Genomic DNA, 13,593 nt, shown 5'->3' on the forward strand with positions numbered 1-13,593 from the left:
TTTCTGTGGAATAACTAACAATTTACTTCCACAATCTTTTGACATAGCCTTTCTTTTGATTCAGTATTATTTATCCTTTAAGAATTGCATATATGTACACAGTATGTTCTAATCATATCTACCCTCACAAGTCTCTTCCAACTCCTTTTGAGGCCCCCAACATCATCTTCTTCTCCCAACTTCATGTCCTCTTCTTTTTCTTTAAAAATAAAAATAATAACCTAGAGACCAGCCTAGACCAAACACATGGATGTAGGACCACCCACTGGGGCAAGAGCAACCTACCAGGGACTAAATCTCCGAAGAAAATGGACTCCATGTTCCCCAGAAGCCATCAACTTCTCGTGAGCTCCTCCCACTCCACGCTGGATTATTGATTGGCTTGATCTTGAGCAGTCCTGGTGCAGGAGATTACAGCTCCTGTGAATTCATGAGTGTCATGGGCTCAGGTCTAGAAGACACTGCCAGTACACCGTTTCTGTGTCCAGCTCCCACAGTGTTGTGTAGCAACAATCCCTTCATGACCATTTCTTTCCCTCGACTAGGAGCTGTTTGGAGGCTGGAACAGTTGCCCTCCTTGCTTTCATCTTCATAGACCACAGCTCAGAATTTTGCACCTCTGCTCTCTCTGTAAGGTAACCATCCAGGAGGGTCCCAGGAGGTTCTATTATTTTCTGCTCACATGACACTGCTTCCTTTTGCCTCCCTAAGAAAGTAGCTCATCTGTGGCTTTGAGGCCTTGTGAGGTTTCTGCTTGTGATAGGGTTTGATCTGTAGTCCCACCAGAAGAGCAAGTTGATGTGGTGGGGAAGCCCCCTCCAGTCGCTGATTAAGTGACCATGGATATTGAGTTTCCATGATAGACCAGAATGGCAATATTTGGAAACTTTGCTCTAATACATCATTACTATAGATGAACAGGTGCTACCCAAGCAAGGTGCTTCTGGGTGCCAAGACTATAGTAGTCCCTCAGTGTGTTCCTCCTCATGAAGTGATGCTGGGAGGTAAACTGCTCCATTACCATCAGGGTCCGGCCAGCATGGACATCTCTCCTGGTCATGTGTGTGATGTAGCATAACAGAAAATAACCCACTTGCTATTCCTATGCCGAGATTACAATTTGCAATCGTATCTGAATGACTGGTGTTTGTTAAATCACTTCCTATCATGAACTAAATATTAATTTTTTGCCTTCTACATGTGCTTAAGTAATAAGGAGATCATGGCTGGGGAGGGGTGGGTAACATGTTTATACAGCACTATTCTAGTCTTGCAAATATGTTTTTCAAATGACCACTGAAAACTTTAGAAGCCAAGAAGAGAAGGAATGGAGTATGGACTGAAGAAGCACAGAGCTTCAATCTGGTAGTGGATGGTGCTTCCCTTTAAAAACAAACGTCACTGAGGGAGGTTGGTTAACGAGCACTTGCTATTCATTATTCTCCACACTTGTTTATATATTTAAACATATTGATATTGAAACATCCTGCCCATAGGATTAGAATGTTTTAAGAACTAATATGGCCATTGTCAATTATATCCAAATTTTCTACGTTTGACCTTGAAGAGAAGCTCGGCTGTTCTCGTTGCTGAACCTCTTTCCCCTGTAAAAGTCTGGGATCCACAAAATTCATAATTTCAGTGTCACATTTGCCTTATTATTTTGTATGAGGGAATCTCAATTTCTGAAACTTTGACTTAAAAAATTTAAGTAAGCTGAGCCTGGTAGTGAAGACCTGTAAATCCAGCAACCCAGAGGCTGAGGCAGGAGGACTGCGGATCCCAGGCTGGCCCACGCCTGAGAGAAAATTCAAAGCCGACCTAAACAACTTTATGAGGCTGTCAGTGTGGGAATGACAGCCTCATAAGGGCGTGCTACCTAGGAAGCTCAGGGGTGAGACCGCAAAAGTGTGAGATTCCATCCCCAGTTACTCTGACCATATGAAGCCAAAGTGTGAAAATATCTGGATCTCTGAGATGTAGGTACCCAAAGATTCATAGAACTTGCTAATAATTTACATTGTATGACAAACAGGAGATTGCAAATGAGATTTAAGTAGGTTCTTGAGACGGGGAGGTTGCAATAATAGCAAGAAAAAGGGTGTAGGGGAATCACAGAACCCTTATGAAAGGGAGTTATCATTATCACAGTCAGGAGTGTTAGGTGCAGAGTGCTGTGACCACAAGCCAAAGATTTTAAGCAGCCTCTAGAAGGTAGAGCAGAAAAAAAGGGACAGATTCTCTTTGGAAGCTTCCAGAAGGAGCACAGCTCAATCAACGTCATGTTTTTTTTTTTTTTAGCTGAGTTCAAATTATTTTGATATTGACATATGGAAGTGAGATGATCGAATGAACGGTGAAGCCCTAATTTCTTACAGTAGACCTAGGAAACCAATGCACAAATACAGATAGCCGTATTCTTGAGAGCAGAGGAGTCAGAGCTTGACCAGTAGTGGAAGCTTTCTCTCCCACAAGACCACTGGGTTCACTAAGAAACTCTCAGGAGTGAGGGTCAGGTCTAAACAGCATTGGCTCGCATCAGAGTCTCCGGTTAAGCACTTGGCCACCATCGTTTACTAGCTGTGAGATGCTGAGTCTACCTTTGTTCTCCCATGTATGAAAGTGGAGGCGATAATAGAACCTGCCTCATAAACGGGTTATGAGGATTAGCTGACCCAGCCCCTACATAGTGTTTGCTCAGTCCCTGGCTCCTAGGAAAGGCTTTCCAAACACGAGCCTGTATTGTATCAGCCCTCAGCTATGCATGGGCTTTGCCATGTTTCTGGCTGCTCGTTTTTATTGGCTCATTTAAAAGGCCACCCTTTCTTTTGGAAACCGCATGAATTATATGTTCTTCACCCATATAAATCCAAAAGAAACACTTCCTTGTTCTAGCGGTGGTGGTGACATTGTGTCTAAATGCAGACTCCTTGCATAGGTGGAGCGTCTGTTTTGTTTTAATAGAAAAACAACACGAAACCGTTTATGTGAAGAATGTGTCTGTTTGTGGCAAGGGCACAGGCTTGTGACTACCTGCTGGCTCTGATCTCAGAGCATCTGAGCTTCGCATTATTCAACTGTCCCATGTCATATTCTGGGGTTAAAGAAGCCCAGTGGCCAGGCTGTGGGTCATGCATGCCATCCATCTTGGTGTGGTTCTGGACTCCAATCAGATCCACCATGACTGAAACTTGCTTTAACGCTTGGCTATCACTCCGTGGGAGCTGAGGTAGCTCACTAGAGCCCCCTCGTTCTGTTTTTTGCCTTCAGCTCATTCTCAAAATGAAGTCCTTTGGCATTGTGAGGGCACCGTACCTCTTCATAGAGGACTTGGTATATGCTTGTCACCTGTACCATATTACATTTCCATCTATGGGTGGCATTTGAGTTGACTGGGGGTGATATCCCAGACCAATAGAAACTTGTGTGCCCATGAAGCAGGCAGTAGTCAAGAGCATGGAATGCTTTGCCTGTGACAGGCAGTCGGGGTACGAGCTGTGTGCCCGGTGGAGTGAGAAGAAGTGCAAGGGGAAGGCGAGTGCCCACCTTGCCAGCATGTGTCTAATCTGACCATTTCCCGAGGCATGCAAAGATGCCGTGTCAGAATAGCTACCGCAAGAGTGGGTGTAAAGGGCACAGAGGCCCCAAAGTTGTGAGCGGGATGGTAGAGAAAAGAAATAAAAACTTCCTTTACTTGGGAATTCTTGGAGCCTATTTTGAATTTCATAGAACTAGACACCACAGACTAGTTGAAATGACATCCATTATATGGAGAGGAAGAATAGCAGGGAAGAAGCCCAGTGCAACCTGAGAGAGTGTGGGATTTTGTGTTGTAGTTCAAGGTTTCTAATGTAATGTAGAAATAAAGTCTATACAAGTGGGAGAGTTGCTTTTATAGGATGAGTGGGTTTCAAATTATTTTGAACTTTTAAAGTTTGGGTGCTCAAAGGAGGGGTGATGGTGACTATCGGTTGTTCAGAGAATTTAGATGTCAGGAGATGAGCAGAAGAAGGTCAAGGGATTATTTAGGGCTCTGGGCAAGCAGCCAGCAGAGGGATTGTTTTACGCTTAGGGGCTGACCCTGGTATTCTGACTGTGGTTGAAGCTGTGTTTACATCTAAGCTACATCTCCCTTCTAGAATCACGGCGTGTGCCATGACAATGAATAAATACGTGGAGGAGAACGTGTCTCAGAAGTCCTACACGACCATCAAGTACTTCATGAAGATGCTGAGCAGCGTGAGCGAGACCTTGATCTTCATCTTCATGGGCGTGTCCACCGTCGGGAAGAACCATGAGTGGAACTGGGCTTTTGTCTGCTTCACGCTGGCTTTCTGTCTGATCTGGCGGGCACTGGGTGAGGAGGAGTCCTTGGCTCAATAAACAGTCGGTGACGATGACCCAGTGGGACTTCTTTCTGCTCTGGCTTCCTCTTGGTTTTCATTTCTTCTTCCTCCTCATCTCCTCCCTGCTCCCCTCTTCTCCCTTTCCTGTTCTGTTCCCACTGGCTTCTTTTTTTCATCTTCTTGTTCTTTTCCCAGCCCCAATTCATTTTCTCTTTCCCCTTTTACCTTGTGCTTATATATTCTTTCAAGGCTTTACTGTAGATAAAATGAGTCTCTCTTCATGTCTCTAATTCTGATGGGTAGAAGCACGTTATCCCGAAATGATGAGAGTCCAAGAACCCAGGAGTCTCCAGGATTTACAGGATGGGGTGCACACTTTGAACAGTCATAAAGACTTGGAGACTCAGAATCCCCCATCTGTCACCGTCTGACCCTGTCTGTCCCTGTCCATACTCACAGTCTGCTTTCTCTGGGTCTCTCTTTGTCCATAGGTGTCTTTGTTCTGACTCAAGTGATTAACTGGTTCCGGACCATTCCTCTGACCTTCAAGGACCAGTTCATCATTGCCTACGGAGGGCTCCGAGGTGCCATCTGCTTCGCGCTGGTGTTCCTCCTCCCTGCTACTGTGTTTCCCCGGAAGAAGCTCTTCATCACGGCCGCCATTGTTGTTATATTCTTCACGGTCTTCATCCTGGTGAGTGTAGCTAGCTGTTTCTTCTAGAAGAGTCTCTCCCTCCTTCCTCAGGAGACAAGCACTTTCTGGTCACCCAAGTGAATGCTAGTGGCGGAGGCCAAGTGGCATAGGTGTGTTGAAGCTCTGGGAGTCACTCGAACAAGGAACATAATACTTCCTGTCCGGATTCACGTGCTGGATTGCGTTAGACATTACAAGAGTCCAATTTGGTCACTTGGCCCCCACGGAGGAAACAGTTATTTAAGGAAACTCAGCTCAGGGATTGGTGTTTACTGCTGGAAAATGACAAGGTACATGCCCCAGCCCTAATCCTTGTCATTTGCCTTCCTCCCTGTCCTGGTAAACGTACTTGTTAAGTGCTGGTTGTGAGCCATGACCTTCCAGTAGCTCTTTGACAGGAGTTGGCTTTGTCTGGAGCTGGGGAACGGGTGAGTTCAGCATATTGTGGGGAAGCAGTAAGCAGGGTTGGTCCAACTTTGCAAGTTAGCCAATACGCCAGCTCCCAGGAGATTATAGTTTGTGCATAGTCGTTTAACAAATATTTATTTTTCTTGTGCTCTATGACCTGCACCACTGTCCAATTTAAGAATTCTTACCTGAGCAAAATATAAGAATAGATTCCTGCCTCTGCAGTACTTCCATTTCTGCCAGGGATGAGGGGAGTGTGGTATATGCTAGGAGAGAAACTCGATAGTAAAGTATGGGATATACTTAAAGGTGGAAGATGCTATATAATAAATAAGAGGGATCAGGAGCGAAGAGGGTGAATAAGCAGTGGGTAGGTGACAACTCTCAATTGATGCTCATATTAGGGAAAAGTGGGGACTATGACATTTGAGCAGAGGCCTGCAGGGGTGGAGGCTTTAACCAAGATGGAGGAGGACATTCCAGCACATGTGTGGAGGGAGATCTTGTTTCCTGGATGCAGAATGTTCTTGGCCAGAGTGTAGGGTGGGGCTAGAGTAACAGGCTATGTTGGAGGCCTGTATTATGTAGAATTATTGAGAACCATATAAGGAGCTTCACTCTCTACAAGGGAAGAGGACAAAGTAGAGGCCAAAGAAAGCTGGATACAGGCTCCTATGATGGCTGGAAGAGAGGAAAGATCCTGTTGTACAACCTAAACATGGCGCTTGGAGGATATATCGCAAGGCGACATGCATGTGGGGGAAGGAGGACGTCACTGGTGCCCAGGGCTGATGCCTGAGTGAGGAGAAGAATGGCCTTACCCTCAAGTGAGAAGCGGAAGTCTGTGATCCAAGAACTGGAGGTTGGCAGTTCTATTACAAGCTGTTGGACTAGGGAGGTCTATGAGACTTAGAAGTGCAGGCACTGGTTGGGCAGGTAATAAGAGCTCAAGTTCAGGCAAAAGGCCAGTCCTCAGCCCAGTGGTGCCTGAAGTCACAGAGCAGGATGGACTGTCTAGAGCATGAACATGCACATTGAAGAAGCAGAAAGGTACCAAGATTGAGCCCTGAGGCAACCTGACCTTAAGGGCCTTGATAGGGAACAGGACGGTCATGATTTTCATTTTGCATACCATCTCCAAGGGCTTCCTCAGTAGCTTACCCAAAGTGCCATCTCGAGTATTTGTTCCTTTAGCTGTCAGAACTCTTCTCTGCCACATAACTCCAGGAGCCTCATTATCTCTGGTTTTTAGATAGGGAAAGTAAGGCCCAGAAACTGGAGTTAAATAGTTTATGCAATCTATCAGCACCAGATGGATCTTTACCATGAGTTGAAACTCAGCATGAAAGCCAGGGGTGAAATAGACTCAGCACTACATTCTGTGTAGATTCTTTAATCGACTCTTGATCAGACATCTCAGCTTTGCTTGTGCTAGGGTCTCCCAATGTTAGGACAGTGGGCTTTGTGGAATCCTGGCCATGGATGCTCAGGATACTCACGGGTACCATTAGGTTGAGAGATGTCACTTCCCCTTCCAGTCTTTGTCATCCACACCTTTATAATGCCGGTTCCCTTCAGTGGTTACCCAGTTACACACCCAAACTTTGATGTGGCCTATTTTAATGTGAAGTTTCTTCTTCTTCTTCTTCTTCTTTTTTTTTTTTTTTTTTTTTTTTGGTTTTTCGAGACAGGGTTTCTCTGCAGCTTTAGAGCCTGTCCTGGAGCTAGCTCTTGTAGACCAGGCTGGTCTCGAACTCACAGAGATCCTCCTGCCTCTGCCTCCCGGGTGCTGGGATTAAAGGCGTGCGCCACCACCGCCCAGCTTAATGTGAAGTTTCTTGAAAGCATTTTTGTTAAGACACCAGAACACATTGGCTTAGACCTATGCAGACTCAAGATCCTCAGTATCACTCTGTCTTCCTTTCTATTTGTCTCACTGAGAGATCTTCAGAGACAAGAGCATCCATGGAGCTGTCACCTCCATTGATAACAATGGAATCCTCTGGAGCACCTGCCTGAGGTTGAGTAATGTGGTCACTATTGTTCTCAAATGCTCTGTGCCGTACATAGCTAGATGGGGCATGCATTCAGACAACTGGCAAAGTAGTTCCATTGGCCCCATATCACCACATGCAGATGGGGGATGCTGTCTGGTCTGGAGTTACAAGGGTTATGACATCACTGACAGACCTTCTCAGCTTCCTGTAGTGTGTATGGTCTGTTAGGGGTCACATGACACAAGTGTGACCCTTTCGTTTCGATTACAGTTGTGATACAGTATTAAGACTCATATTGACTTGAATCCCCTCCTTAAATTTGGGGGACATCACACATCCTCTATATACTGAGGGGAGGAATGTTCCCTTAACTTCATCTTTTCTCTTCAGAGTCTATGGAACATTTGCAACAAGCCATTCAAGTTGCTCCTCACACATTTTTTTATTTTTTTCTTTTCTTTCTTTTTTTTTTTTTTTGGTTTTTCGAGACAGGGTTTCTCTGCAGCTTTTTTAGAGCCTGTCCTGGAACTAGCTCTTGTAGACCAGGTTGGCCTCGAACTCACAGAGATCCGCCTGCCTCTGCCTCCCGAGTGCTGGGATTAAAGGTGTGCGCCACCACCGCCCGGCTGCTCCTCACACATTTTGGGATGAAATGTGACTCAAAGCAATTCTATCTTGGATTTTCACCTCCCACTGTGGCCTAGGGCAGAATACATGTGACTAAAGACCAGGAGGGGGTAGGGATTTTCATCTTCTTCCAAGACTGGCTGATTACCTGGCTGTCACCTTAGGTCGTCTTAGCTGTACAGTGTGCAGTAGTACCAAAGGCCGCTTCTCCCAGAACAGATACTGTCATCCCAGAGTACCAGACACAAAAATAGAATTGTATCATCCTAGTGGGATGAGGAACTAGGTCACTGGGAGAGGACCACAGTCCCCAGTACAAGTTCTCAAGTGCCTATAGTACAAAGTCAGTTCTCTGTCCCAGGCATCATGGGCTTGGTGAAATTATTGTATACAACTGGTGTTATTTCATAGAAAGACATTAATTAAAGATAGGACATGACACTCCATCCAATTTTAATAGTTTTTAGTCATTAGCCTTATCAAACATAAAATACATATTTATAGCTAGAACATTATATATGAAAAAAGTATTAAAATAAATACCATTAGTCATAGAATGCATATATAGATGATTCATATTAACACATAAATACAGAGTTATGAGAAATAATTTTGACTTATTTTGGGTTCAGACTCAATCAAGAAATAAAAGTAAATTATCAATTACCTACATTACGCGCCTTTCCACTCACTTTGTTTTGTTCTATTTGTTGAGACAAGGTCTCACTGCATAGCATTGGCTGGCTGAGAACTCAGTTTGTAGACAAGGCAGACCTCATATTCAAAAACTCTGTCTGCTTCTGCCTCCTGAGTGATAGGATTAAGGACACGTACAATGCGTATGAATATTTGATACTTAATGTCACAGACAAACTTGCTCTTTTGGCTTGCAACAATTTGGAAGTGGGAATCTAAATTTATCTCTTTGCTGACTTGCAGCTAATCATCTCCAAGTCATCACCAGCCTCGGACAACATGCTGTGTTGAACAGCAGTGCTCTGTGCTTTCATATTCTATGCCTTAGGCTATGATCAATGACGCTACAGTAAACATGCATAACTTAAGATACCTCGGATAGATAATTCTGGCCACAGAAATGTAAGACTAGCGAGGTCCTTTGTGGAAGTAATGATGAATCTAAGGTATGAAGGATGTGAAACCAGCTGGCATCTGGTCAAATAACATTCAAGGTAGAAGGGAGAGCTGACACTCAATCCTAAAACAGAAAGTATTCAGAACAGGAGTGATGTTCCAGATGACCACTCTGGAGCAGGCAGATGAAGGCACACACTGCTGAGTTCAGAAAGCTCAGGTAGATTCTGCTTGTAACTGAAAGGGATTGAGAAGCTCTGGAGCAGGAGAATGGCATGCTTTGAACAGACATCACTGGATCTTTGGTGAGAGTGAAATGTGGGAGACAAAAGTAGAAGCAAGGAGAGCGATGTGGGTGCTTGTGCATGAGGGTAAAGGTGTGTGTAAAGGTCCTAATGGTGAAGACGGGACTCAGGCACAGACAGACAGTACGAGACTTGCATTGGCTGCTTTGAGTATGGTGATCACGTTGAGTTAACTAACCCCGTATTGAAGATGCATTTAGGGCTCAGTATTTAGGCCATGCTAGTGCACCAACGCCAGCTTTTCCCATTATAAACTAAAGGATCACTTGGTCAAGTTCATCCTGATGGCCATAGGAAAGGAGTGACCGTAGTTCTCCACTTTCTACTCATGTTCCCTTTCTGTGCCACTTGACTATGACCCCCTGATCTCCTTCCCATACTGCTCTCATCACTATTTCTCTAGACACTATAAACACACACATGCCCATGCATGTACATGCATGTTTACACCCACATCCTTCAAAAAGAAAGATTTTTTTTTTAAATCAGAATAGATCAGTGAGATAAACTTAGAGAGAAATCTTTCGGTTTTTTGAGAAATGTAACAGCTCTGGCTGTCCTAGAACTTACTTTGTAGACCAGGCTGGCCTCAAACTCACAGAGATCTGCCAGCCTCTGTCTCCTGAGTGCTGGAACTTAAGACACGTGCTACCATAGAGTACCTAGTTACAAGTCCATGCATAAAATTGTGCCTTTCAAGTAAAGTACCTATTCTCCAAATGACAGCTTTGATGTTGCTGGAACTGTTACTCAATTTTAAAAATAATCTAGTTGTGTATAAGCATGTGTGTGTGTGTGTGTGTGTGTGTGTGTGTGTGTGTGCCACATATATGCATTCATGGTACTCTCACAGGCCAGAAGAGGGCGGCAAATCCCCTGGAACTTGATTTACAAGCAGTGATTAGATGCCACGTGAATGCTGGGAATGAAACCTGGTTCTTCTGTAAGAGCTGCCAGTACCCTTACCCATTGAGCCATCTCCCCAGTAACCCCCGTTATTAAATTTAAAGATTGAATTCCCTCTCCTTACTACATAATTTCTTGAAGGATAAATTCTTCAGTCCGATATATCAAGTTACGACTGCCTTCAAAAATAGGTTACATGTGCCATGATTTGTTATTTATCCTAAGTTGTCCTGATAATTTGAACATTGCTTAAATCATGTTGCTAATTTGAGCAGTAAATGATCATGCCATTGAATGGAGCAGTACTTACGGAAGAGCAAATGAGTGAACAATCTTGATTTCTAGACATCTGAGTTCATTTCCTTTCAATAAAACCAGTAATGTTACTTATGTACAACATGACCTGTTGCTCGTGGTTTAAAATTATATTACAAATTAACAACTGTGGGATATAGAGCAAAAAATGAGGCTTGAATAGAGACAATTTTGACCTTGTTTCATGTAAGTGACTTCTCTCCCAAGTGTTGTAGGGATATATATAGTAGTGCCTGCACTACTGCATTACGGGATGGTACATGAGCCGGGCACTAGGCTGGAGATTTAAAATCATACACACACAGATAGAGACACAGGGGCACAGGTCATCCTTGATACAAGAATGCCAACTTTATGCCCAGGGGAAGCTTATATAGGGCTCTGGCCATGCCCCAGCTCTCGGGCTCTTTCAGTCACAGGTTCACCAGAAACCACTCTCCTGCAATCAAGGTCTCAGAGCAGCTGCAGGCACAGGTAAACAAGCTGTTTTGCTCAGTTCACTCCAGCAGGCAAAGGGTCTGAGGCAGGCAAAGAAAGTCAAGGGGCCAGGGGTCTGCAGCCCCCAACACACACACACACACACACACACACACGGTACAATATCTGGCATTGAGTTTTGACCTCATGGTTTCATGTAAAATATTAGGCTAAACAATAATAGAAGTAAAAAATTGATGTCCTTCAATATACTTCCATTTAAACAAAGAGATAAGGTACTGTAATCATTATTTAGTTATCCCTACCGTCACGCAGAAGATCCCAAGAATTTCTATAAATCTGCTCAACAGCTGGAAGTGAAGGAACTCAATGTAAAAACAGCAACCCATCAGCTCTCTGTCGCCAATGCATGTTGGTGATGTAATTTACATCCTTCTGCAGACTGTGAAGCAAGCAGGTGAGTAAGAGACACCAGTCTGCTGGCTCAGAGGCAGGAGACTTTATTATTCGTGGTAGCAGCAATAACCAGAACACTGTGCGGCTGTGTGTCATTTTTCCTTAGCCCTTGGATCCCTGGAAGTGACACAGAGGGCCCATGAAGGACATATGTATGTGTAATGGTCTGCTTTATAGGAGGACAGCAGAGATTAGGAATTTATCGCTCTCTCGGGAGGGTGATGTTATTCTGTTTCCCAAGATTTCTCATTGCTGACACCCTCAGGAATGCCCCCGGTAAAAGACTCTTTGTACAAGCAAGAAGATTTGGATGTTCAGGACCCATGGTGCCCTGAGTAATACATATTTACTGATATTGTCTGCCAAACTGAATTGATGGTGCTCTCTATTGTATAAGCATTGTGGGGACCCTAGAATGTGCTTTGATTTGTTAAATAAATCACTATGTTTAATTGCTATAACAGGAATATTTAATCTACTCCTAAATAAAATGAGTAAAAGAATCCATTTTTTTTAAAGAGTGAAAATTACATGGTGAACTGCTTAGGATGTGTGTTGCCCAGTGTTTTTGCCTGAGCAACCAGGGTTAATTTAGTGGTGAACAACCAGGGGATTATTAAGTCTGCAGGGTGGAAAATAATTTCTCTATAGCGACCCAGAAGTTGATGATAAGGAATTTATGATGGAGGCCAGATTGATAGGAGACCCCCAAATGTGAAGTAAATCTAGATAGATAACTTTTAAAGAATGAGGTTATTCATACATGAGGAAAGAAATGTGAAAATGGGCTGAATGCTGAGCCTAGAAACCCAGGCTTATTGGGAAACGGATAAATTGTTGAGGAAACAGGATAATCCTGGGAGAGTGAACACAATAGTTGGTGATGGAAGACGCAAAGAGGTGAGAGGCAGAGGCCATGTGATGAGGTGTTCAAGGAGAGGATTCCTTAACCTCAGAAAAAAGCAAGAGCATCATGAGTGAGGAGTGGCCATCCTCACAGGGGCTCTCTGATGAGGTGAGGGTGACCCTTTGACTAACTGACCCGAAAGAGAGCACTGGAGGCAGGAGATCTTCTCGAGAAGGCATAACACGCCAAGGCCACTTGACATAGGTGGTTTCTGTTTCAGGTTTTCTTTTTTTTTATATATATATTTATTTATTTATTATGTATACAATACTCTGTCTGTGTGTATGTCTGCAGGCCAGAAGAGGGCACTAGACCTCATTACAGATGGTTGTGAGCCACCATGTGGTTGCCGGGAATTGAACTCAGGACCTTTGGAAGAGCAGGCAACGCTCTTAACCACTGAGCCATCTCTCCAGCCCTGTTTCAGGTTTTCTAAGATGAGAGCTTCAGCCATACTTTTGCTTGTAGATAGTATAATATGGACGGAATTTTGTGGCTCACGATGGAGAAAGCTATTGTTTATTAGAAGACAGAGATCTAACAGAGCCATGTGACCACTGTGTAGGTGGTAAGTGCTGGAAACTGGGGACAGCCAAGGGACAGGAACACTTTAGAACTTTTATTCTGTTTATGTCGATCTCAAGTGATTTTTTTCCCCACAATTTGGTTTTATGCTCTTGGCAATCTATGTATTAATGTGAGAATGGTCAAACATAAGATAACATGGCCATGACGGTGACAGGCTCGTGTGCGTGTGTGTATTTTATGAGTGTCATGTGTGGTGTGAGTATGTATGTGTATGTGTGTATGTGTCCATACATGGGAGTGAAGTGTGTGTGAAATATTGTGTATCATGTGCGCATGTGTGTATATCTTTAGGTATGCTTACAGAGGCCAGAGGAGGACTTCTGGTTCCACCCTCTATCATCCCACACTGTCTTATTCCCTTGACCTTGTGACAGGGTCCCTTACTGAACCAAGACTTTTTCTTGTTTTTGCATAAGCTGGTGGCCAGCAAGCCCAGCAATCCTCCTGTCTCAGCTCCCCACTGAGCACTGTGCTTATGGACATATGTGGCATATGTGGTCACGCCTGACTGTTT

The 13,593-nt window shown here is 44.0% G+C and overlaps 1 protein-coding gene across 1 annotated transcript in view; it reads left to right on the forward strand.

Annotated features, from left to right (window-relative positions):
- Slc9a2 (solute carrier family 9 member A2) overlaps nt 1–13,593 on the forward strand; it is an 86,474-nt gene that overhangs the window by 55,278 nt on the left and 17,603 nt on the right. The window contains exons 4-5 of the mRNA XM_038343500.1: nt 4,140–4,357; nt 4,838–5,040. Coding sequence (XP_038199428.1) covers nt 4,140–4,357; nt 4,838–5,040 — 421 coding nt within the window. The remainder of the gene's footprint in view (nt 1–4,139; nt 4,358–4,837; nt 5,041–13,593) is intronic.

This window comes from Arvicola amphibius, chromosome 9 (genome assembly GCF_903992535.2).
Source record: "Arvicola amphibius chromosome 9, mArvAmp1.2, whole genome shotgun sequence".
Classification (NCBI taxonomy): Eukaryota; Metazoa; Chordata; class Mammalia; order Rodentia; family Cricetidae; genus Arvicola; species Arvicola amphibius.